At 39.2% G+C, this 26,536-nt stretch overlaps 1 protein-coding gene and 1 non-coding gene across 5 annotated transcripts in view; one reads left to right on the forward strand and one right to left on the reverse strand.

The window, feature by feature from the left end:
- sgsm1a (small G protein signaling modulator 1a) overlaps window positions 1-20,983 on the forward strand; it is an 81,362-nt gene extending 60,379 nt beyond the window's left edge. For 3 of the 4 annotated variants that reach the window (XM_061906533.1, XM_061906534.1, XM_061906537.1), the window contains 11 exons: window positions 1,586-1,731; window positions 2,121-2,249; window positions 2,311-2,493; window positions 5,509-5,580; window positions 5,708-6,724; window positions 6,807-6,931; window positions 8,493-8,575; window positions 8,677-8,786; window positions 8,918-9,014; window positions 14,355-14,522; window positions 19,747-20,983. In XM_061906533.1, coding sequence (XP_061762517.1) covers window positions 1,586-1,731; window positions 2,121-2,249; window positions 2,311-2,493; window positions 5,509-5,580; window positions 5,708-6,724; window positions 6,807-6,931; window positions 8,493-8,575; window positions 8,677-8,786; window positions 8,918-9,014; window positions 14,355-14,522; window positions 19,747-19,835 — 2,219 coding nt within the window. In that variant the 3' untranslated portion in view covers window positions 19,836-20,983. The remainder of the gene's footprint in view (window positions 1-1,585; window positions 1,732-2,120; window positions 2,250-2,310; window positions 2,494-5,508; window positions 5,581-5,707; window positions 6,725-6,806; window positions 6,932-8,492; window positions 8,576-8,676; window positions 8,787-8,917; window positions 9,015-14,354; window positions 14,523-19,746) is intronic. The other variant, XM_061906536.1, reaches the window with a different exon arrangement.
- A 1,809-nt stretch (window positions 20,984-22,792) lies between these two features.
- Window positions 22,793-22,865, reverse strand: trnak-uuu (transfer RNA lysine (anticodon UUU)). Its single transcript has one exon. It is a non-coding gene; the product is annotated as a tRNA-Lys (tRNA).
- Between the last annotated feature and the right edge of the window lie 3,671 nt (window positions 22,866-26,536).

Genomic DNA, 26,536 nt, shown 5'->3' on the forward strand with positions numbered 1-26,536 from the left:
CCCGCTAGGAGTGGCAACAGCCTCAACCCCCACTCTTCTTGAGGCCATCCGCACGCTGTTGCGGTGGCCTCAAAGATGTCGACGTAGGCCTGTGGATCCTCGGCCTCCGCCATTCGCTGCATGGAGGCCTTCGCGCCGGCGCTTGGTGAGCCCCCCCCTCTGTCCATCAGCGACTGCAGCACCTGCGTCTGCTGCTGGCTCGCCGCAGATACTTCTGCCAGCACTCTCCCAAGTGCCTCCAGTGGGGTCGGTGCAGTCATTCTGTTCTTCCTTTTTTTTTTTCCCTGGATTCGTTTAGCTTGGCGCCAATGTGAAAGCGTCTGGAGCCGTTGGGTCGTTCTTGACCGGAGAGAGCACAGCCAGGCGGGTGCCGAGTACAGGGTTTTTATTTTTTTCCCCTTCACAATCGATATTTTTCACTGTTTTGCTTTTCAGCAATTAGAGTTCTGCCGCTCCTTCCGTCCCCGGTTCTGCCTCACGTCTGTTCCCCAACACCTTCTCATGGTCCCCCGCGCCCCTGATAAAGAGACAGGTGATTAGACGAATCGTTCCAGCTGAGAAATCTCCTCACCTGTCATCGCTTCACAGCCGGCTCCTGTGCATGCCTCGCCCGCAGGGGAAGCGTCGACCACGCCCCTCCACAAATGCCTTAAACTGAAAGTAAAATCGTCCATAGCGTCTATGCTCGAAATAATTCTTCAATAATCACTCCAAGTACCGTAGGTAAGTTTTACAATACAACTAAAACAATTAATACTTCTTAAACGGTCCCTTGTGTAATGCCTTTAGGAGTGTTTTCATGCATATTTGTATGTGCTATCGTAATGTAATCAAGCTACCGCTGCTAGTATTAGCTGTTATGCTAACACATTTACGAGTGTTTTTGTTAGTATTATTAAATTGCAAGGGCATTCTTTTTGTATTGTTTCAGTTTAAAAAATTATTCAGTAAATTCACCAAAACTTCACCATAGAGTTATTGAGTCTGTTTAGCTGATTGGATAGCGAGCTTCCGCAGCTAGTGGGTCCATGACTATGACTTCTGTTTTGTTTCATTAGCCGTTTTACTGCCATGTTAGAGGCACCGTTTGGAAACAATTTAGGTATATAGATCAATATTTACAAAATATTTCAGTGTAAGGAAAACTAATATCACAACGTATATATCTACGGCTTATCGTCCTTGTGTAGCTGATATATGGATTTTTTTTTATTTATTTATTCATTTTGTGGGTGCGGCTTAAATACCGGTGCGCTCTATAGTCCGGAAAATATGGTAGTAAAACTGCATTTGTGCGTTGAAAAGATATTTTGAATCTTTTAGACTGTTGGTTGGAGTCAGGGGGACTAGGCCGCATATACATGAGTAAAAATTAATTGTAGATGTGTTGTAAAACATGATTATTAGAGTTACAATTAAACACTCCTCTCTGGGACAAATACAATGTTTTCTATTTGAATTACTAAATAGTATTCTACACAATACATGGGTACACTGAAGTAATTTTAGGATCTAATATTCTAATTTCAATCAACACTAGCCTCAGGGGAATAATTGAATATTGTACTGCTGTGTTTTCAACTAGGGTTGGCATACTGCCGTCACCTGTCAACTGTGCGCACTCACCTCTCGGGTCTCGTCAATCACACTATTGTGTCGCCCAATGTGCCGTGTGATGCCCACAAAGGACTCACTGTAGATGTGTGGCAGATGTTTCTCCAGGACTGCACAGTAAGCATTGCATGAACTTCACATTAAGCACTTTACGCACACAAACATGTCCCCATGCAGCCTCCCTCACTCTCACTTGCCATTCAACCGTATTCATACTCTGCTAATTGTGTTGCTCACATCATTAGTCTCACAGCAGTGTGCATGAAGCGTAGCTAATGGCTCTGTCAGTGTAAGTGTCCACATCGGGATTTTACATCGGCTCTATGAATCTTAGATACATGCTTCTGGCTCAATATTACCTTATGAGCACATGAATAGTCAAGATAATAAATATCAAGCAGTCATAAGCCTTAGTATGGTGCAAACAACTACCGTATAGACACTGAACACACATACTGTCTTGCAGTTTAATGTAAATATAAAATGCATTACTTTTTTTTTTTTAGACCTACAAGGAGCAGGAACTGCTTCGTTTGGTCTATTTCGGAGGTGTCGACCCCTCACTGCGTAAGGAGGTGTGGCCATTCTTATTGGGGCATTACCAGTTTGGAATGTCTGAAGCAGAAAGAAAGGAGGTGTGTCACTTTTCACAATAAAGGATTTTTTTACGTATTGATCCCTCATTTATTACTGCAGGTGGATGAGCAGGTGCGAGTATGTTACCAGGCGACTATGCGTGAATGGCTGAGCTGTGAGGAGATCGTTCGCCAGCGGGAGAAGGAGCAGCACGCAGCAGCTTTAGCAAAGTGCTCCTCAGGGGCGAGCATGGACAGTACCAGTTCAAAGATAGTCCATCATTACTCAACTGTCAGCAATGAGGTGACACAGGAACTCGCACACACAGGGTTAGAAACTACATGCACATTTTCATCCAAAGTTTTTTTCATTTGTTAGGTTGGCAAAATTAACATGTTAATGTGGATTCATCACTGCCAATATTAATCTGATTAAAAATTAACACAATTAATCTACCCTGAACGATTTCTGGTAACGCATTTCGGGCAGTCTGTCCAAGTTGTGTTACTGTCGTATTGACCGGATGAAGAGCCAAACAATTCAATATGGCTAAATAGCACTTTGGCCCTCAACATTGTAAATTTGAGTACAAAAAAACATGACGCATTGGGACGGGTAGAGAATTCTGTAGTTTTATAGATACCAACCAAATTTCTTAGTTACTACTGGCTATTGATTCACGCAAAATCAAACGGTAGCATAAAGTGATACCTTTGTTGCATGTCACATCTGGTGGACCCTTGGCGAGAAAACAAACACTCAAGCAGCACTCAGAGCAAACTCACTCAAACAATGTAAAGCAAGGCTCAATTTTTCCAAAATGCACCTTGCTCGATGCTAATTAGGATCTGAGCAGCAAAAAGCTGCAAAGGCCCTATTGAAATTGCTTCGTTTAGTAATATTCTCCCAATTCAATCACATTTATGAGGACCTTAACAGGCACAAAACTCCACCAATTTTGGTGAGCACTCCGGTCCGACAAAAAAATCTGTTATTTTAGGGGTCCCGAACCCAAACTTTAAAAAATTGGCTCTTTAGCGCCCCCTTTAAAATTGGAAAAAAATGAGCCCCTTGCCCCAGATTTGCGTATCGTCATAAAACTTGCCAGTGGCATTTATCATGGCAGGATGCACGTAAAAGTCCCAAGAAACCATACCTGAAAACTAACTGCAAGTCGGCCATCTTGATTTTAGTTGGCCATTTTTAGGCAAAAAAAACACGAGTTGTTCTTCAACACACTGGTCCTAGGCACTTTGACTAAAGGAGTTGCAGTTAAAATGACAGATATTAGAGACATTGGTGATGATAAATTGAAAACGTATTATGCCTACGCCATAGGATGTGGGCATAGGCAAAATATTCACCAAAAAAATACATGAATACATAAAATGACCACTAATTTTTCAAAATTTTCCTTAGCTTTAAACCAACAATAACACAGAATGACTTTTGTGCGAAGTACAGTATGTCAACTGTGGTGGCTGCCTCCAATTTATTTGTAATCCCTCTCTCACTCTGTATTATTCTAACTGACCTTTCTTTTTTCAATAATGCTAAGTGAATAAGTGTGCTTTTGTAGTTATTTTCTCTTATTTCTGCAAAATAACTCAGATATGCTAACTCTGGCGAGGAGTATACAATATGGAGTGATTTTTGGTCAAGAACATATTTTGCCTTATTCATTATTAACGTATTTCTTGACAATTTATGTTGTATATTTGTTATGAGATTTCCCGTCCATTTTCTCATCCAGTTCAACACCCAAAATTTGGTTTATTTTATTTAATGTCCGTCTATTTGTATTTGTGTTTGACTTTCTCTTCTGTTGCTAATGAATTGCGTTATTTTAGTTTTACTGAGATTCAAAGATGGTCTGTTTTTGTCAAACCATTTCTTGAATTTATTATTTTTTTTTCTGTTATTATTTGTATTAGCTTCTGTGTGTTCTGTCCTTAAGAAAACACAGATGTTGTGTCATGTGTTTACCTTGCACAGGACGCTGTAATCGATGGCTCTATGTTGTCCGCAAACTTTCCCTTCCCATGCTTGTCATCTTTCTGGGTTGTGAGGAAATTGATGTAAAAGCATGGGGGGAGCAATCCCATGCTGCACAAAAGGGCATTTTTACACATCGAAAGCCACAAACACATAGCATCAGCTTGGTAGAACTATACCACTCTACCAATCGGTATAGCTCGGTGGGTAGAGCGGGCATGCCAGCAACTTGAGTTGTTCCAGGTTCGATCCCCGCTTTTGCCATCTTACTCACTGCCGTTGTGTCCTTGGGCAAGACACTTCACCCACCTGCTCCCAGTGCCATCCACACTGGTTTAAATGTAACTTATATATTGGGTTTCACTATGTAAAGCGCTTTGAGTAACTAGAGAAAAAGCGCTATATGAATATTATTCAATTCAATTCAAAAAGTTGATAGCATATGTGAGTGCCGTTTGACCAACCATTGAGGAAGTTGCCTGAACCGAGTTGGCCATACTCTCTTTATACGCGACTCTGCCGTAACCTATACACTACTGCATTTTAATGTCTTGGAATTGCAATTACATGCAAAGTATACTATAATAGTACTTGCAAATGAGACTCAGAAGAGTAAGAACACAAGTTAAAAAAACGAATAAATGTTAAATGTTGACTATATATTTTTAGATTGTATTATTAAACAAATAAAATGTATTAACACATATGAACACACACAAAAGTACTGAAAATTAGTACCGGTATTATATTCCAGGTACCCTTAATGAGTATTATGCCGGTTCAAATGTGAATTGATTAACGTGGACCCCGACTTAAACAAGTTGAAAAACTTATTCGGGTGTTACCATTTAGTGGTCAATTGTACGGAATATGTACTGTACTGTGCAATCTACTAATAAAAGTATCAAACAATCAATCAAACCTATCCCTGATGATGTAACAGTTGACTGACATTATTATTATACACAGTCACCAGGAAGGAGTTTTATTTTAACAGAAGCACTTCCACCTTAAAATAACACAAATGGAGTAGATAAATGACAGTTTTGAACACGATGTTATAGGTGTTTAATAAACATGTCAAGTATATTCCCTTCTTCCTTTACTCTTTTTGCGAAATGAAACACAACTAATATACGATTAGTCTGATTGAAAAATAGTATCATTTGACAGCACACATTTTAAAACAGAAGTCAAATAAATATTTACAAAGTATATACTGCATATATATATTTTTTATTATGGCCAATACTCTAAAGCAAAAATACTGATTGCAGATATTTCATATGATCATATCTTGGTGTTATGTCGTTTATCTACCAGTCCCGGTCGTCACAGAGTTCAGACAGGCAGAGTCTGGCTCGTCTGCAGAGTGACTCCAGCACCAGCACACAGGTATACAACTCATCGCGTTGTATCAGCAGCAAACTCATTCAAATCCACGATGACCTCATAACACGAGAGTAACACTAAGGGTTACGTGATGTTTTAAACCACATCCCTTCACTGTCTTTCCTGCTAGTTCTTCACATCCTCCCATCCCTTCCCCTGGAGTAGTCTGCTTCCCTTTGGCTTGTTCTTGCAGGTCTTTGAATCAGTGGAAGAGGTGGAGCAGATTGAGACAGAACCCAAGAGCGAGGAGGCCAAACAGCTGCCAATGGTTCTCAATGGGGCAGTCCAAAACGGGACAACTTCACCTGACTCTGGACACCCTTCTTCCCGGAACTTCTCAGTCACCTCCGGCGTGTCTGATGGCTCACTCAGCACAGAGGACAACATAGCGCCAGAAGCCTCTTCAAAACCCTCAGACAAAGTTCCTCAGGCGGAGCAAGGTGAGAAACCTGATGGGACCAAGTCTCAGATTCTGGAAGTACTGGAAAAGCCCAACAAGTCAGAGTATCCCAAAACAGATGAATCCCAGTGTGAAGGTGGTGCCTTGTCAGCAAAAGAAATTCCTGATAAGGAAAGGATGGTAGTAGTGTCTACAGAATCCCAAAAACAAAGACTGAAAAAGGAAGATGTAACGAAAACAACAGAAGAGCGTCCAACTGAACGGTTCAAACCTGAAGACAAATCTTACCTCGGTGTGACAACACCTAAAGAGTTTAAAGGAGGAGATAGCATCAAAGATTCCGGAGCGGACGAGACTGATAAGAAACTGTCTTTATCAGCAGACAGCAGGGTGTTGAAGGCAAGAGAAGCCTACTGTGCCTCTCAGAAGGCAGAAGCTGAGGCCCTGACTGAATCAGATGACTCTCCCTCAGCTATAGAAATGGAAGAGATTCCCAAAGCCAATGTTTCCATGGTGCCCTGGAACAAGAAGGTTCGCTGTGAACCTTTGTCTTCCTCTGAGGACTTTGCCTCCTACACAGATCCGAGACCAGAGCGGGGACAGGAAAAGCCAAGTCCAGAAGAAACAGAGTCCATTTTGTCAGAGGAGCCAGAAATGGAGAGCCTCTACCCTCACTTTGAGTCCCTCGATGCATGTACAGACGTCACAGAAGCCAACTCACAACTGTCTGCTGGAGGGGGTTTCTCTGTATGTCGCCTTTTGCTAAAAAATCCAAAGTTCACTAAATAACCTGATTTCATGCAGATGTGTATTGCTTTGGTTCTTCCAGCAAGAGCTTTTAGACTTGTATACGCTGAATCTGCACCGCATTGAAAAAGACGTGCAGCGCTGTGACCGCAACTACTGGTACTTTACGCCTGCAAACCTGGAGAAGTTACGCAACATCATGTGCAGGTACAACGGAACCTGTTTTGTAGTTTTTTCTAACTCTCTTTATTTTGTAGCTGGCTTAGCACACACAGACCATGGCTTCCATATAAACACCAGTAACTAGTACATAAAACTCACTTCAGAGCCGGTATTCTTTCAATAATTATGAGATGTGTCATATAAGTTCCATGACTTCTGTCACATATATATTTCAAATCTGAACAAGATTTTCTCCCTCAAAGTAGGGATGCGTCGATTAATTGACCACCGACCAGTATCGTCCAATTTTTGATAAAAAAGTAAGTGATCGCCCATTAATGCTTTTTAGTGTCGTTTACAGTTTACGGCTGTGATGCAGCAATTCTGGTAGCTTTAGATTATTAATGATACTGTTAGGGGTAATAGGGGCAGGACAAAATGAAAACATTTTGATATCAAGTGTTTAGAAAAAATGTTGTATTACAGTATAGCTCGGTTGGTAGAGTGGCCGTGCCAGCAACTTGGGGGTTGCAGGTTCGATTCCCACTTCCGCCATCCTAGTCACTGCCGTTGTGTCCTTGGGAAAGACACTTTACCCACCTGCTCCCAGTGCCACCCACACTGGTTTAAATGTGACTTAGATATTGGGTTTCACTATGTAAAGCGCTTTGAGTCACTAGAGAAACGCGCTATATAAATATAATTCACTTCACTTCACTACAAAAATATGGTCATACTTTTAATGTATGTATCGATGTCAAAAATCCGGAACATGGTAATAATGTTAGTTGTAAATAATTGTCATGATCCTACATGACAGTTTGCACTTTGCTATTTATTCTCCTGTGTTATGCATCATTTCCTACCTGCTTCAATTGTCCACTTTTAGTGATGTAGTTCCTGCTGCACCTTCATTTTCTGTTATGTGTCTCTCCGTCACATCTGTTTTCAATGAGTAATTAGGCCTATTTATATTCCTGCTGGTCCTGTTTGCCTCTGTGCTACATGCCTAGCTGCTGTGTACTCTGCCAAAACCTGCTGGTTACTACTTTTTGTTATTCTTCCCAGTTTAGTTAAACTTTTACCTGCACGTTGGCGTCTATCTCTGCATCATGGGGTCACGACAAGCTCAACCGTGCGCAACCGTGACACTAATGTTATTACTGTTAGTTAGGATAGGTATTTATTCTTGAAATATTTCTCCTTTTTTCTCACTAAATTAAAACGTTATTCTCATATTTCAGTTTCTCTTTATACTCATACTAGTACAAGTAAATTCTTGTAAAATAACCTTTCTGACTGTAACCTTGATTTTTTTAAAAAAAAATTAAGATACCCCTACATTTTATTGTTATCATAAAAATTGTATTCTCTACTTTTTTTTTTATAGTTTTTTGTAAGGTTTTGAAAATGGAATTTGTAGACAAATGTCAGCCTCTTGAGGTGAAGAAAGAACTGCTCTATTGCGACCAAAACATTGAATGTTATTGCGTCCCTTTTTTGGAATTGACAAAGAGGTTGAGTAGAGGAGTTTAATAAGAGTGACTGTGGTAAACAATAGCTACAGAGATATTTTTAGAGCACCTTCTTTGTTGTGTAATTGCAGCTACATCTGGAGGCATCTTGACATCGGATACGTCCAAGGCATGTGTGACCTGTTGGCTCCACTTCTGGTCATTTTGGATGATGGTGAGCCATCACACAAGACCACTTCTTATATTCCCTCCTCTGCTTTCAGGCCTCAGACTCTTATTCACCTCTCTCTCTCTCTCTCTCTCTCTCTCTCTCAGAGGCACTAGCCTTCAGCTGTTTCACAGAGTTAATGAAGAGGATGAATCAGAACTTTCCACACGGAGGAGCGATGGATACTCACTTTGCCAACATGCGCTCCTTGATTCAGGTAAGGATGCATCAGTCACATCCTTACTCACAAAAAATAAAAGTTGCATTTGAAATTCATTCATCCTCCTCAAACTTAACCCCACTTATCCTCAAGAAACAATTTCATTATTTCTCCTCCTTGATCCCTAGATCCTGGATTCTGAGCTATTTGAGCTGATGCACCAGAATGGAGACTACACCCACTTCTACTTTTGCTACCGTTGGTTTCTGTTAGACTTCAAGCGAGGTAATTGAGATGACAGTCCGTGCCAATTAGAGAAGTGGGAGATCCAGTCTCTGCTGTTTGTTTTGAACACGCCATCACATTTAGTTGCACTATGTGCAGTAGGGGATTTTTTATTTGTATCAGTAGTAACTGCAAATAACTGGAAAAACAGCATATTGATTGAAATAGCATTTACTCTAAAGGTGTGCGTGTGTCAGCTTTGTTGTTTAGTTCAACTTTTTGTATGTATTTTTTTATCATATAGGTGTAATTACTTTTCATACGATACAGATGAAACTCAAAAAATTAGAATATTGTGCAAAACTTCAAATGTGAAACTAATATGGGATATAAACTCATTACAGGCAAAGTGAGATTTTTCAAACTTCTATTTGTTATATTTTTAACATAACTTACAGTTTTTGAAAACCCCATATTTTTTAAGATTTTCAATTACTGGTTAGTTGGTTAAAATGTATTTTGCACATGTATACTGTATCAATATGATGCATCACATGTTTTACATATTTTCTTTATAACATGTCCAAAAAGAGGCAGCACGGTGAACAGGGGTTAGTGCAAGTGCCTCACAATACGAAGGTCCTGAGTAGTCCTGGGTTCAATCCCGGGCTCGGGATCTTTCTGTGTGAAGTCTGCATGTTCTCCCCGTGACTGCGTGGGTTTCCTCTGGGTACTCCAGCTTCCTCCCACCTCCAAAAACATGCGCCTGGGAATAAGTTGATTGAAAAACACTAAATTGGCCCTGGTGTGTGAATGTGAGTGAGAATGTTGTGAATGTGTTGACCCTATGATGAGGTAGCGACTTGTCCAGGGTGTACACGCCTTCCATCCGAATGCAGCTGAGATAGCCTCCAGCACCCCCAGCGACCCCGAACGGGACAAGCGGTAGAAAATGGATGAATGTCCAAAAAGGAGTAGGAAGAAGCAAGGCTTATCTAATCCTTCCCCTTTATGACTTCATAGCAATTACTAACACATACTTCCTGTTCTCAATTTGTACACAATTTACATCGTGTTCTAAATACATCAGTTCTTCTCATAAGTATAAAGTCAAGTATCAAGTCAGCTTTATTTGTCAATTTCTTTACATGTAAAGACATACAAAGGAATCGAAATTTTGTTTCGCACTCTCCCATGCGTAGACAAAAAGAAAACAAAATACAACAGTAAAGTGCAACGTAAATATGTCTACCTACTCAGTCATGATTTGTTTAATGAGATGGATAGTATTTCATTTTCAGTAAATTCAGGAGGTTTGTCATAATTCTTCTTTTTGTATTTAAACACTTTTAGTTTGAATAGCTTCTTAAACTAGATCATATTACTACATTGTTTGACTTATTTGCTTAATCCATTCCATAATTTAATTCCACATAGTGGTATGCTAAATATTTTAAGTGTGGTACGTGCTGTTTTAAGTTAGATTTTTGTCTAAGGATATATTTCTTCTCTTTTTGTTGAGAAGAATTGGTGTACATTCTTGGTTAGAAGATTAGTTTGTTTTGTGCATGATTTTAACTGTTTGCAAATACACCAAATCATTGAATTTCAATACATTTGATTTAATAAATAAAGGGTTTGTTTGTTCTCTATATCCAACATCCTAACAGATCTTTTCAGTAACACTGTTAGTGAACGAGGTGTATTTTTGTAGTTGTTTCCCCATATTTCTGCACAATAACTCAGCTGCGGTAACACTAAGGAGCAGGTTTTTATAAGTTGTGAGCCATAATCATCAAAATTAAATCAAAAGGAGGCTCGAGTTGCATGTTATGAGTCCATGTCACATTAATTTCACTTTGTAAATCAAATTGCTGTAATAAACAAACATTTGCACGAAATTCTAATGTTTTGAGTTTCACCTGTATTACATGTTTTTATACTATTACTAGTATAAGGCATGGCCTTAATAATTCTTTTTTTTTGTGTGTGTTTTCTGTACATTTCCTGTTGTTTTATCTAGCAAACTTATATGGTAGCCAACTCATACATACTGTTGCATAACAAGTGCATAACAAATACAATGTATTATCATATTATTATTTTCATAACCCTTTCGTCCAATATGTACTGCAGTTAAATCTGCGGTCCACCACAAAGACAGTTGGACCACCAATAAATAGCTGTTTGCTCTTGCTTATAAACACATTTTAACGAGACTGTCTTAATGTAGGTCAGTCCAAACATTAGTCGGCAGTATGCATCGTAACACCGTTTCTTACCACACCTCTTACGCACCTGGTCTGCCAGAGAATAAGAAGACATAGCAACAGGGGTCAGTGTTCATTACCTAGCAAATGTATTGGAATATTTAGCAAGTAATCATGCCCCTCTTACTCTTTTTTTTTTCAACTAGTGACAAAATCTAGTGACTTTTTGGGGTCTTCTGGATACTTTTGGAGGCTCTTAAGAGGTGCTGTGGGTCCCTCTCACATCTTAAAGCCTTCACAGGTGGCCCTGTCTTGTTTGTGAGATATACATTTTTTTTTAAATGTCAAAAAGAAGGTGAAAACACTTATTTTGCTGTTATAAATATTTATTTTGCTTTTATGTTTTTTTTACTCAGTCCCTTGTCAACTATCTTTATTGGCCCTCCCATGAAGAACGATAGACCATTGGAAGTTTCTTGAACAAGACTATCAAGAGTCTGATAATAATAATATACATGGGAAAGAAATTGACCGAGAGAATTGCGATCTCGATTGTAAGCCACAAAATTAGGGATGTTCTGACGGGGGTTTTATGATGCCTATTCCAATACCGAGATCGACCAATACCAACAGATCCCATGTACTAACTGTAACATTTTCTATGTATTTATAGTGAGTTCTACTGACGGTTTAACAATATCAACGCAAGATTTAAACTACTTCCTTCTTGTTTTTATTACATACAATTGTTTGATCAAAATAAAGTAAGTAATACACAATAACAAAAATTATTACCCGGTCTCTATTACTCATTTAAATTATTTTATTTTTACCCTCAAAGTCTTTGTCCGGGGACTTATTCCCTGAAAGTCGTTAACGTTAACTAAAACAACAACAAAAAAGATTTTGGTAAAAATGTTGACCTAATCAGTCTAATATCGGTTATATACTGATATTATCTTTGGTGTTAACACCAGCAATTCATGGATCGATCCCTTCTTTTAAGTGTCGTGTACTGACTGACAATACTGAAGCACCAACAGTTTCTATATTATCCTCTCTCGAGACTCTTTTTAATATACTTATTAATTTCCTGTTAATATCTGCCTACTGTCTGCGTTAACGTGCTTCCATCTACAATTCATAAACTTTTTTTGGGGCGGTATAGCTCGGTTGGTAGAGCGGCGGTGCCAGCAACTTGAGGGTTGCAGGTTCGATCTCCGCTTCTGCCATCCTATTCACTGCCGTTGTGTCCTCAGGCAAGACACTTTACCCACCTGCTCCCAGTGCCACCCACACTGGTTTAAATGTAAAAATTAGATATTGGGTTTCACTATGTAAAGCGCTTTGAGTCACTAGAGAAAAAGCGCTATATAAATTTAATTCACACATTCTTCTGTTGTTTCTAGTTAGCTTAGCGGCTAGTTTAACTATTAGCATGCCTGCTCCTGGCTTGTTCTCGGTGTGTAGCATGTTCAGCCTTGTCCTGCAATGATAGTGATACTTAAGGTACAAAGAAATGCAGTTTATTTTGTGTTATGGAGAAGATTATTGGTAATTTAGGGGAGTGGATCCACAAAGGTTTCAAGTACCTAGGAGTCTTGCTCACGAGTGGGGGAGGACTAGATCGTGAGATCGAAAGGCGGATTGGTGCGGCGTCTTCAGTAATGTGGACGCTGTATCGATCCGTTGTGGTGAAGAAGGAGCTGAGCCGGAAGGCAAAGCTCTCAATTTACCGGCTGATCTACGTTCCCATCCTCACCTATGGTCATGAGCTTTTAGGTTATGACCGAAATGAGTTTCCTCTGCCTCTCCCTTAGAGATAGGGTGAGAAGCTCTGCCATCCGGGAGGAGCTCAGAGTAAAGCCGCTGCTCCTCCACATCGAGAAGAACCAGATGAGGTGGTTCGGGCATCTGGTCAGGATGCCACCCGAACGCCTCCCTAGGGAGGTGTTTGGGGCACGTCCGACCGGCAGGAGGCCAAGGGGGAGACCCAGGACTTTGTCTCCCGGCTGGCATGGGAACGCCTGGGGATCCCCCGGGACGAGCTGGACGAAGTGGCTGGGGAGAGGGAAGTCTGGGTTTCTCTGCTTATGCTGCTGCCCCCGCAACCCAACCTCGGATAAGTGGAAGAAAATGGATTGATGAATCCACACTGTGTACACAATTAGCTGCTAAAAATAAATACAATATCAGCCTGATTACGGGCAGCACGGTGGAAGAGGGATTAGTGCATCTTCCTCACAATACGAAGGTCCTGAGTAGTCCTGGGTTCAATCTTGAGATATTTCTGTGTGAAGTTTGCATCTTCTCCCCGTGACTGCGTGGGTTCCCTCCAGGTACCCCGGCTTCCTCCCACTTCCAAAGACATGCACCTGGGGATAGTTTGATTGGCAACACTAAATTGTCCCTAGTGTGTGAATGTGAGTGTGAATGTTGTCTGTCTATCTGTGTTGGCCCTGCGATGAGGTGGCGACTTGTCCAGGGTGTACATCGCCTTCCGCCCAATTGTAGCTGAGATAGGCACCAGCGCCCCCCGCTACCCCAAAGGAAAAAAGCGGTAGTAAATGGATAGATGGATGGATGGATCAGCCTGATTACAAGCTTTTTCAATAAAAATAGTTGACACTAATTAGTGGCCGATCGATCGGCACATCCCTACAGAAAATCAGAATGCATATTTTTTGCAAATTCCTGCAACTTGGACATGAACACCTACATGAAGTCAAAATATTGAGTGGAATATGGCTATTAAGTAAGATGATGCTGTCATGATACACTCACACAAAATGTTTATTATCTTGATTATCGTTTATAAGTACTACAATGGGTGTTTTTCCTATATTGTGGTCACTTTATTTCGCTGGATGGGATCTTCTCTGTGGTAGTACGTCGTTGTAGTAGTCTTCCTTCAGAGTCAACAAATCGGAAATCCTTAAATCTACTTGCATTGATTTTCCCCAACCTTTAAAAAAAACATCCATGGTCGGTTCATTGGAGACTCTAAATGTTCCCAAGATGTGAAAGGTTATTTGTCTGTATGTGTTCTGTGATTGGCTGGGTACCAGTCCAGGGTGTCTACCTCTCAAGCAAATTCAGCTGGAAAGGAGCTTATGCTCACCTGGGACCTTAATGACGACACAGAAACTAGATTGATTAACTTCTCCGTGTTTTTTTTTTGCCCTTGCAGAGCTGGTGTACGATGATGTGTTTGCAGTGTGGGAAACCATCTGGGCAGCCAAGTTTGCCTCATCTAGTCACTTCGTCCTCTTCATTGCTTTGGCGCTGGTGGAGATCTACAGGGACATCATCCTGGAAAACAACATGGACTTTACAGAAATTATTAAATTCTTCAACGGTAAAACACAATCCTTCTCTTAACATCTCTTAAAGACTCACATTTGAGTTGATACAATTGCTTGGTTTAATTCATGAGCACTTTATTTATCACAGGACCAGTAAAGACTCACTGATCTGTATTTTTATGATTACCCATATTTTTCGGACCATAGGGTGCACCGGATTAAAAGACGCACTGCCGATGAGCGAGTCTAGTCAAGTCTATTTTCATACAAAAGGCGCATCAGATTATAAAACGGATTAAAGAGGTCATATTATAATTTTTTGTAAATGTAAAACACTTCTTTGTGGTCTACATACAAACCCTGTTTCCATATGAGTTGGGGAATTGTTGTAGATGTAAATATAAACGGAATACAATATTGCAAATCGTTTTCAACCCATATTCGGTTGAATATGCTACAAAGACAACATATTTGATGTTCAAACTGACAAACATTTTTTTTTTGTGCATATAATTATTAACTTTAGAATTTGATGCCAGCAACACGTGACAAAGAAGTTGGGAAAGGTGGCAATAAATACTGATAAAGTTGAGGAATGCTCATCAAACACTTATTTGGAACATCCCACAGGTGTGCAGGCTAATTGGAAACAGGTGGGTGCCATGATTGGGCATAAAAGCAGCTTCCATGAAATGCTAAGTAATTCACAAACAAGGATGGGGCGAGGGTCACCAATTTGTAAGCAAATTGTCGAACAGTTTTAGAACAACATTTCTCAACACGCTATTGCAAGGAATTTAGGAATTTTACCATCTACGGTCCGTAAAATCACCAAAAAGTTCAGAGAATCTGGAGAAATCACTGCACGTAAGCGATGATATTACGCACTTTTGAACCCTCAGGCGGTACTGCATCAAAAACCGACATCAGTGTGTAAAGGATATCACCACATGGGCTCTGGAACACTTCATAAAACCACTGTCAGTGACTACAGTTGGTCGCTCATCTGTAAATGCAAGTTAAAACTCTATTATGCAAAGCCAAACCCATTTATCAACAATATCCTGAAACGCCGCCGGCTTGGCTGGGCCCGAGATCATCAGAGATGGACTGATGCAAAGTGGAAAAGTGTTCTGTGGTCTGACGAGTCCACATTTCAAATTATATTTGGAAACAGAGGACGTGGTGTCCTCCAGAACAAAGAGGAAAATAACCATTCGGTATTTTCCTCTTTATAGGCGCAAAGTTCAAAAGCCAGCATCTGTGATGGTATGGGGGTGTATTTGTGGCCAGGGCATGGGTAACTTACACATCTGTGAAGGCACCATTAATGCTGAAAGGTACATACAGCTTTTGGAGCAACATATGTTGTCATCCAAGCAACGTTATCATGGACGCCTCTCTTTAATTCAGCAAGACAAGTGTTACAATAGCGTAGCTTCGTAAAAAAAAAGGTGTGGGTACTTTCCTGGCCCGCCTGCAGTCCAGACCTGTCTCCCATCGAAAATGTGTGGCGCATTATAAAGCGTAAAATACGACAGCGGAGATCCCGGACTATTGAACGACTGAAGCTCTCCATAAAACAAGAATGGGAAAGAATTCCACTTCCAAAGCTTCAACAATTAGTTTCCTCAGTTCCCAAACGTTTATTGAGTGTTGTTAAAAGTGTGTGTGTGTGTGGGAGGGGTTGTGGTGGCGGTGGCGGTGGCGGCGGCGGCGATGACCAAGAAGAACACGGAGTTGGAATATAATTACAACACTTTATGAACATATTTATATACATATTTATATAATATTTACATATTTATGTAATATGTAACTACAGGCTCCATTCACAGACAGAGTCCCGTTGCTTTTATGAGTGGTCGAGTGAGTCAAAAGTCGGAGAAAAAAAAAATAATATATATATATATATATATATATATATATATATATATATATATATATATATATTTTTTTTTTTTTTTTTTTTTTTTTTATTTGTGGCAGCTGTAATTCTTTCGTGGCGGGCCGCAACAAATAAATGAATGTGTGGGAAACCCTGTGTATGTATATATACATGTATGTATGTGTATATGTATTTAAGGTGTTTATCCTTTCTTTCAGCTTTGTAGGATGTTCATTTTCGTTTTCGGTGGTGATTGCTTTTCAGTTTGTTTGGCACACTGCCAGCAGAACAGCCTGCCTTACATTTCGGAGACATAATAAAAAGAGAAGTAATAAGCGATCCTTCCCTGGTTTAGCTGCACGGTAGGAGTTGTATTCTCTAGGTGTCTCTCATTTATTATGGCAAATTGGCTTCAGGCCTGACCATGGTTGATAGAATATTTTCTTAGTTTGAGCATAAAAAACAGTTTCATCTTCTTCCCTTATCCGAGGTCAGGTTGCGGGGACAGCAGCCCAATCAGAGAAGCTGAGACTACTCTCTCCCGAGCATATTCTTCCAGATCCTTCCAGGAAATCCCGAGTTGATCCCACACCAGCTGGGAGACATACTGTTTTCTACGTTCTTAATAAGATTATTCAACATAATTAGATCGTTTGTCTCCACTTAGCATTGCGCCAATGGTAGCAGGTAGCATGTATTGGCATGCCGAATATCATTGAGTCTTGTGGCTCCTGTCACATTGGTTTGGCTGTTCTTGTTCGGCGTCACTCAGTCAAAGGTTCACCAACGTGGAGACGAGTTATCGGTCACGGAGAAGTCACAAGTGAAGTGTATATAAAGTGGTATACTCTTCCCTTGGCATGAATGTAAACATGTTACCATTAACCCTGTTAAAACTGGCTCGATGACTATCTTTTATCAATCGCCACAACATAATAATAAAAAATAAAACATTTATAAGGCCAAATTTTGAATGGTATTGTTTTATGTGCGACATAGTGAAGCAATAAATTTAGAAGCCTGATTGAATTAAGCAAGCGCGTTTGTAACCATGAAAAGTAACACACATTTTCATGCAACCTGCATTCAACAAGTAACATTATTAAATCTGTGTTTTAAATACACTTCTGATTGATGCCAAACCCAAGAAAATATGTTAATATTTACATAATACACACTAATATATTGAGTGTCGATATGTCAAAAACATACTTGTTGGTGAAACTAATGCTACATTAAAGTGTAATTTAACAAAAAAAATGTTTGCAATATATACACTTTTTTCCTTTTAGCGTGACTTTAATATCAATTAAACTTTATTTATAAAGCACTTCACACATGGAATGGCTGTTACACAAGTGCTTTGAGCCAAAAAAGAAGAAAACACACACACACACAGGCACACACAGCACTACTGGAAATAACAGAACATGGCATGGCACTGAGGATTGAGGAAAAGTGTCACCTCTAAGGCAGCCACACTGGAAAATACCTAATATTAACACCATCTACAAACCCCGTTTCCATATGAGTTGGGAAATTGTGTTAGATGTAAATATAAAGGGAATACAATAATTTGCAAATCCTTTTCAACCCATATTCAATTGAATGCACTACAAAGACAAGATACAGTATTTGATGTTCAAACTCATAAACTTTAATTTTTTATATAGATAATAATTAACTTAGAATTTCATGGCTGCAACACGTGCCAAAGTAGTTGGGAAAGGGCATGTTCACCACTGTGTTACATCACTTTTTCTTTTAACAACACTCAATAAACATTTGGGAACTGAGGAAAATAATTGTTGAAGCTTTGAAAGTGGAATTCTTTCCCATTCTTGTTTTATGTAGAGCTTCAGTCGTTCAACAGTCCGGGGTCTCCGCTATTGTATTTTACGCTTCGTAGTGCGCCACACATTTTCGATGGGAGACAGGTCTGGGCTGCAGGTGGGCCAGGAAAGTACCCGCACTCTTTTTTTTACGAAACAACATTGTTGTAACACATGTCTTGCTGAAATAAGCAGGGGCATCCATGATAACGTTGCTTGGATGACAACATATGTTGCTCCAAAACCTGTATGGACGTTTCAGCATTAATGGTGCCTTCACAGATGTGTAAGTTACCCATGCCTTGGGCATTAATACACCCCCATACCATCACAGATGCTGGCTTTTGAACTTTGCGCCTATAAAAATCTGAATGGTTATTTTCCTCTTTGTTCTGGAGGACACCACGTCCTCTGTTCCAAATATAATTTGACTTGTGGACTCGTCAGACCACAGAACACTTTTCCACTTTGCATCAGTCCATATTAGGTGAGCTCTGGCCCAGCCGAGCCGGCGGCGTTTCAGGATATTGTTGATAAATGGGTTTGGCTTTGCATAGTAGAGTTCTAACTTGCACTTACAGATGTAGCGACCAACTGTAGTTACTGACAGTGGTTTTATGAAGTGTTCCTGAGCACATGTGGTGATATCCTTTACACACTGATGTCGGTTTTTGGTGCAGTACCGCCTGAGGGATCAAAAGTCCGTAATATCATCGCTTACGTGCAGTGATTTCTCCAGATTCTCTGAACTTTTTGATGACTTTACAGACCGTAGATGGTAAAATCCCTAATTTCCTTGCAATAGCTCGTTGAGAAATGTTGTCCTTAAACTGTTCGGCATTGAAAACCATTTCACGTGACTACCTATTGAAGCTCATCGAGAGAATGCCAAGAGTGTGCAAAGCAGTAATCAGAGCAAAGGGTGGCTATTTTAAAGAAACTATAATATAAAACACGTTTTCAGTTATATCGCCTTTTTTGTTAAGTACATAACTCCACATGTGTTCATTCATAGTTTTGATGCCTTCAGTGACAATCTACAATGTAAATAGTCATGAAAATAAAGGAAACGCATTGAATGAGGTGTGTCCAAACTTTTGGCTTGTCCTCTTTGTCAAATAAAATATAAATAATACATTAATGAATAAATAAAAACATAGCATTGAGAGAATATTAGTAGTAAAAATAGCAATATATGAAATATTTAAAAAAATATATAAATGATAATATTATAAATAGCCCTGCGATCAGGTGGCGACTTGTCCGGGGTGTACAGCGCCTTCTGCCCGATTGTAGCTGAGATATGCGCCAGCGCCCCTCGCGACCCCAAAAGGGAATAAGCGGTAGAAAATGGATAGATGGATATTATAAATAATCTTGTACTTCTCTGTACAACATTATTCATGGAGAAAAGCCAGGCATTGATGCTCCTTCTCTCAGCATCATGTAAATGGATGTGTCCGCTTCTTTACTGCCTACACGAGTATAGAACGCCACGTTTTTTAACAAGTGATATTTGACGTGAGTGCACCGGTGAACAGTTGTCTTGTCTTTCAGAAATGGCCGAGCACCACAACATCAAGCAGATTTTGACCATGGCGAGAGATCTGGTGTACAAGGTGCAGATGCTGATAGAGAACAAGTGATGGCGGTGAGGGGGGGGCGGGGGTTATTATGTCTTCTATTTCCTTCCAAGTCAAGCGTAATCATCTGTAGCAGCAGACACACACACACACACACACACACACACACACACACACACACAATAGTACACGATGCCTTTACAATCATTGTTTGCAGCCTTGTTGACTGTACCCTCCATGTTTGTATGAGAATATGAAGCTTTATGCAGTACTGTAATTGTCAGTATCTGCAAATACATTTTGTGTTTTGCAGAAAAAAAACACCTGAATCCTACTGTTAGGTCAGGCTGTAGTTGCACATTTCAGATCTAAAATGAAGATGAGATACATTTGAAGTATGTTTATGAAGAATTTTGTTCACTGTCGTTTTAATAGCCAAGGTTTACAAAATATTTGAGTAATACAAACGTCACCCTCTTCCTCTGCTCATGTGAAGGAATGAATGGATGCTAGTTTTACACACACACAGTTACAGTAAAGCCTAATTAGAAAGGAGTACAATGTCAGCCATTTTATATTGACAGTGTTTGGGAGCTGCCTTCCTGCCAAATTGTGTGTCCTTGTTATGTGTGTGCGTGTGTGTTTTCTCCACAGTGCCGTTTAATCACAACAACGTACTTATTTTTTGTCAGTGTTTCGTTGCTAATTTATGTTATAATAAAATAGGAGAAAAAATGGTGGTTTTACGTGACCAAAAATCAAAAGAAAACATATATTAAAATGCTTGCTTGTGATATATTTTGGATATTGATTGCAAAATTATGATAAAGAAAAGCTGCTGTAATGTTTTGGCCGATTTAAACTTTGATGATGACAATTAAATAGTATTTGTGCTTTTAATAACCATTTATTCAAAACTATGTTAGAAACTCTCAAGCTGTTTTATGAATGTGGTCAAATGAATTGCAGTAATATAGATGTTTATTTGTGAATATTAACTGATGTCACAAATCCTACTTTAATATATTTTAATCTTTACTTGCTTTTTTGTATTATTTATGTATTCATTCTGATATTTCTTTTTTTATTTGGTAAGATTTGTATTTTTATTTTGTGCCAAGTTCTTAATGTGTATTTAAAAAAAAAAAAAACTATATTCTGAGAGCTCATATACAATATATATTAAATGGTATATGTTATAATAACATCAATGGAGTCCTCTTCATTTTTATCGACACACTGAAACATGCAAAATGTGCTGCTGAACACATTGTAGTGATTTTAAATGTTATTTATATTATTGAACCATTTTCATGATTATTGGTCAGTGACCACTTACAATAAAAAATGCTGGTTTATAGCTTTATAACGGTTTATAGCGGTATAACTCGGTTGGTAGAGTGGCCGTGCGAGCAACTTGGGGGTTGAAGGTTCGATTACCGCTTCCGCCATCCTAGTCACTGCCGTCGTGTCCTTGGGCAAGACACTTTACCCACCTGCTCCCAGTGCCAACCACACTGGTTTAAATGTAACTTAGATATTGGGTTTCACTATGTAAAGCGTTTTGAGTCACTAGAGAAAAGCGCTATATAAATATAATTCACTTCACTACTTCAAGAAACATATTACATATTGAATGACACAACAAGGCTTAAAGGCCTACTGAAACCCACTACTACCGACCATGCAGTCTGATAATTTATATATCAATGATGAAATATTAACATTAAAACACATGCCAATACGGCCAGTTTAGTTTACTAAATTGCAATTTCAAATTTCCCGCGAGGTATCCTGTTGAAAATGTCGCGGAATGATGACGGTCAGGCGAACATGGTTCTCTACCACATGTCAACCGGCAGGTTTCGATGAGAACATTGTGGTAATAAGTCTGCTCTTACCGTAAATATGAGCGGAGCTTGTGTTGTTCCTCCTGCAGCTGTCAAAGAGGCAGCTGCAACTTTCTTGGCTCCTCCATGGCTTCCCTCAGAGACACTGGCGGTCACCACACCCCTCCGACTTTCAGGTATGACTATATAATCTCACTAGTAACACTATAACCAGATAAGGAATTTTCCAGAATTATCCTAGTAAATGTGTCTAATAACATCTGAATCGCTCCCACTGCCCTCGTCTTTTTTTTATTTTTTTTTTACTTGTAGTCCTTCACTCTCACTATCCTCATCCACGAATCTTTCATCCTCGCTCAAATTCCATCCATCCATCCATTTTCTACCGCTTATTCCCTTTCGGGGTCGCGGGGGGCGCTGGCGCCTATCTCAGGGTGGGAAAATGTTGTTTTCTCGGTCCGAATCGCTCTAACTGCTGGTGGCCATGATTGTAAACAATGTGAAGATGTGAGGAGCTCCACAACCCATGACGTCACACGCACATCGTCTGCTACTTCCGGTACAGGCAAGGCTTTTTTATTAGCGACCAAAAGTTGCAAACTTTATCATGGATTTTCTCTACAAAATCCTTTCAGCAAAAATATGGCAATATCGCGAAATGATCAATGGACCTGCTATCCCCATTAAAATAAGAAAATCTCATTTCAGTAGGGCTTTAACTAAAACATCCATCGATCCATCCATCCATTTCTACCGCTTATTCCCTTTGGGGTCGCGGAGGGTGCTGGTGCCTATCTCAGCTACAATCGGGCAGAAGGCGGTGTACACCCTGGACATGTCACCACCTCATCGTAGTAACTAAAACATGACATCAGTAAATATAATTTTAAAAAAAGATGTAGTGCAGCTCAGTGATTGGACGAGAGTCTTGGTTGAAATGCAGCTCAGCCATTGGTCAGTTTAAAGCACGGTGTCCACAACTCGGAACGCGATTGGCTGTTAGAACGAAACCCGAGCTCTACAAGCAGACAGGGTAGCTATGCTCGCATTGAAGTTAATCCGTCTTGTTAGGTAAACCCGTCATAAATAGTTTGTTTAATTTGTAAATGTGCTAATCTCCTGCATGTTAAAAGTAATGTGTAATGATATCGTAGCCACAAAAAAAAGCATCGCCCGAACAGGGACTTGAACCCTGGACCCTCAGATTAAAAGTCTGATGCTCTACCGACTGAGCTATCCGGGCTCTGGCAGTCTTGCTAGACTCTATGTTTAAAAAACAAAATATATCATATCATATTTAAAAGCTGGTTTTACTCGCGACCATGGAAAAGCAGTTTTATTTTACGTTTTGTGACGATTGTAAAAAAAAAAAAAGTGTAGTTGTTGTAAAGAGGATTTGCAACCGTCACTTTAAAAAACGTCCTGTAAGCGATTTAGAAACAAATGTGTGCCTGAAAATATCCGTATTGACTCAAAAAGTTGTTTGCCTTTAATCAACTAATTTGCTAACTCACAGTAATATATTGATAATTGGGTTCCCTCCGGGTACTCCGGCTTCCTCCCACTTCCAAAGACATGCACCTGGGGATAGGTTGATTGGCAACACTAAATTGGCCCTAGTGTGTGAATGTGAGTGTGAATGTTGTCTGTCTATCTGTGTTGGCCCTGCGATGAGGTGGCGACTTGTCCAGGGTGTACCCTGCCTTCCGCCCGATTGTAGCTGAGATAGGCGCCAGCGCCCCCCGCGACCCCGAAAGGGAATAAGCGGTAGAAATGGATGGATGGATGCTTCTACCTTTAGTGCTAGTGGGTTCGGGTTCGTTTCCAGTTCTTCAGAAAGCTGCAACTACTATGAACATTAAATCGTCACTTGTTTGCCTCTGATGACCCCTAGCGGGAGAAAGGCAGTATTTTATTTTAATTTTTTATAATAAAGGCAGAATAATAAAAGACACCCGGGGCTTCCCTGACAAGTGCCAACAAATTGTCCTTTAATATAATTTTGTTAGTCAAGTACAAACATCTCCAGTTTTGTTCTATTATAGGTTTTAACTTGTTTTTGGGACGTAAATCTATATAGGAAAGATGGGCGGGACAAATAAGAAAGAACAAGGAAGCTGATAGGCTTAGCAAAGATAACCCGCGGAGACGATTGGCCGCCACTGTTTGTGGGCGGTCTTAGTTTGTGTGGCTCGAGTTGTACCCCATATCGTGGCTAATCCGATGACGTCACCATTCAGAAAATTTCCAAAAGGCTCCTTTGGAGGAAGTATGAGGAAAGGCTATAATCCCACTTCGAGCCCTGCTGTTGGCGCCATCATTATTTGACGCTTATTTCACGTTTATTATTTCTTTTTTTATTTCTTTTTTTAGTTTATTTCTAACATGAACACCACTTACAGTGTAATACATCACACAGTTTCATATCATTTCACTTTACATCATGTCCGAAAAGCAAAACTCATTTTATCCTACCCCTTTTCCACTTCAGAGCGTTGACAAATATATGGAATTATTTACTGACTTTTTTTATAATAAAATAACATCTGTGAATTAGTATACACAAAAGTTGTGTAATATGTATACAATTACTTCAGTCATTTTTAACATACTGAGATGCAGAATATCTTATTTCCAATAAGGTTGAAATTATTTCTCATAATTATTCTTCTTTGTACTTTGTAAGCACTATTAATTTAAACAACCTCTGAAACTGGACCATATCAGTACAATGTTTAACTTCATTACTTAATCCATTCCATAATTTAATTCCACATTCTGATGTGCTAAAGCAGGGGTGTCTAACGTAAGGCCCGTGGGCCGGATCAGGCCCGCGAACAGGTTTTACCTGGCCCGTGGGATGAGTTTGCTTAAGTATAAAAATGAGCCAACATTTTTGAATGAAAGAAACTGCTTTTCTAAATGTGTCCACTAGATGCTGCAAGAGCAATTTGTTGTATCTTTGTAGATGATGCTTCATATGCAAAAAAAAAATAGACCAAATGAAAAAACTACATAAATAACATCCCGTAATTTGATTTTGATATTATTTTTGTATCTCGACAGATTGAAAATTAACACCAATGAGTTGACTAATGAACATTATCACATAATTTATTCAGAAAGTATAAATAACGACAAATAAAGATAGAATACTGTTAACCGCAACATGTAAGTGTAAAACTAACCCAACAACATTATAATTTGTGCATTTCCAGTTCGTGCTTGTTCTATTTTTAAACAAAGAAAACAATCTTGAAGTTGTCTATATGTTTTAGGTTATCGTGCCGTGAACTTACCAGTCCGGCCCACTTGGGAGTAGATTTTCTCCATATGGCCCCCCATCTAAAATGAGTTTGACAACCCTGTGCTAAAGGTTCTGAGTGTAGTACGTGCATACAAATGTTTTAAATTAGATTTTCCTCTGAGATTATATTTCCCCTCTTTATTTGAAATGAAATTAAATGAAATAAGTTTATTTCGGTCATATAATCAATCAATCATTTTGTGTGATCAGTTTAACAGTACAGGATATACATAAACAATCATACACATACACACACAAAAGAAAAGAAAAAGAATAACTGAAAAAGGAATAGGCTAAAGCCAAAGTTTATATTTGCCTATCCTATAACTTCACTGAAAATTACATTGCCTGGAACATCAATGTTAAAAAAAAAAAAAATCAATGGGATGAAAGTAATTGGTACTATATTTGATCATTTTCAATTATTTCACCTGTCAAGGTTTTCTTAAACCTTATCAAAGAAGTGCATGTCTTCAGCTCATCAGTGAACTTGTTGCTTGAGAATAAGTGTTGTACATTCTGGTAGCAGGTTATAATTTGCTTTGTACATCATTTTAGCTGTTTGCAATCTTACCAAATCAACAAACTTTAATAGTTTTGACTCAATAAATAAAGGGTTTGTATGTTCTCTATATCCAACATTATGTATTATTCTAATTGATCTTTTTTGTAACACGGTTAACGAATGTAGCGCACATTTGTAGTTATTTCCCCATATTCCTGCACGATAACTCAGATATGGTAACACTAGCGAGCAGTAGAGTATATGAAGTGATTTTTGGCCCAGGACGTATTTTGCTTTATTCATTATTCTCACCCCTGAAAGGCCCTGAAGACGTCGCCCCTTCATTCATATAGTCCAGGGGTTCTCAACCTTTTTTTTAGTGACGTACCCCCTGTGAACATATATTTAATTCAAGTACCCCCTAATCAGAGCAAAGCATTTTTGGTTGAAAAACAGAGATAAAGAAGTAAAATACAGCACTATGTAATCAGTTTCGGATTTATTAAATTGTATAACATTGCAAAATATTGCTAATTTGTAGTGGTCTTTCTTGAACTATTTGGAAAAAAAGATATAAAAAATAACAAAAAACTTGTCGAAAAATAAACAAGTGATTCATCCATACATCCATTTTCTACTACTTATTCCCTTTGGGGTCGCGGGAGGCGCTTGTGCATTCCTCAGCTACAATCGGGCGGAAGGCGGAGTACACCCTGGACAAGTCGCCACCTCATCGCAGACAAGTGATTCAATTATAAATAAAGATTTCTACACATAGAAGTGATCACCAACTTAAAGTTCCCTCTTTGGGGATTGTAATAGATCCATCTGGATTCATTAAATTAATTCTAAACATTTCTTCACAAAAAAAATAAATCTTTAACATCAATATTTATGGAACATGTCCACAAAAAATCTAGCTGTCAACAATGAATATTGCATTGTTGTATTATTTTTCACAGTTTATGAACTTATATTCATATTTTGTTGAAGTATTATTCAATACATATATTTATAAAGGATGTTTTAATTGTTGCTATTTTTAAAATATTTTTAAAAAATCTCACGTACCCCTTGGCATACTTTCAAGTACCCCCAGGGG

Source organism: Nerophis ophidion, linkage group LG07, assembly GCF_033978795.1.
Source record: "Nerophis ophidion isolate RoL-2023_Sa linkage group LG07, RoL_Noph_v1.0, whole genome shotgun sequence".
NCBI lineage: Eukaryota > Metazoa > Chordata > Actinopteri > Syngnathiformes > Syngnathidae > Nerophis > Nerophis ophidion.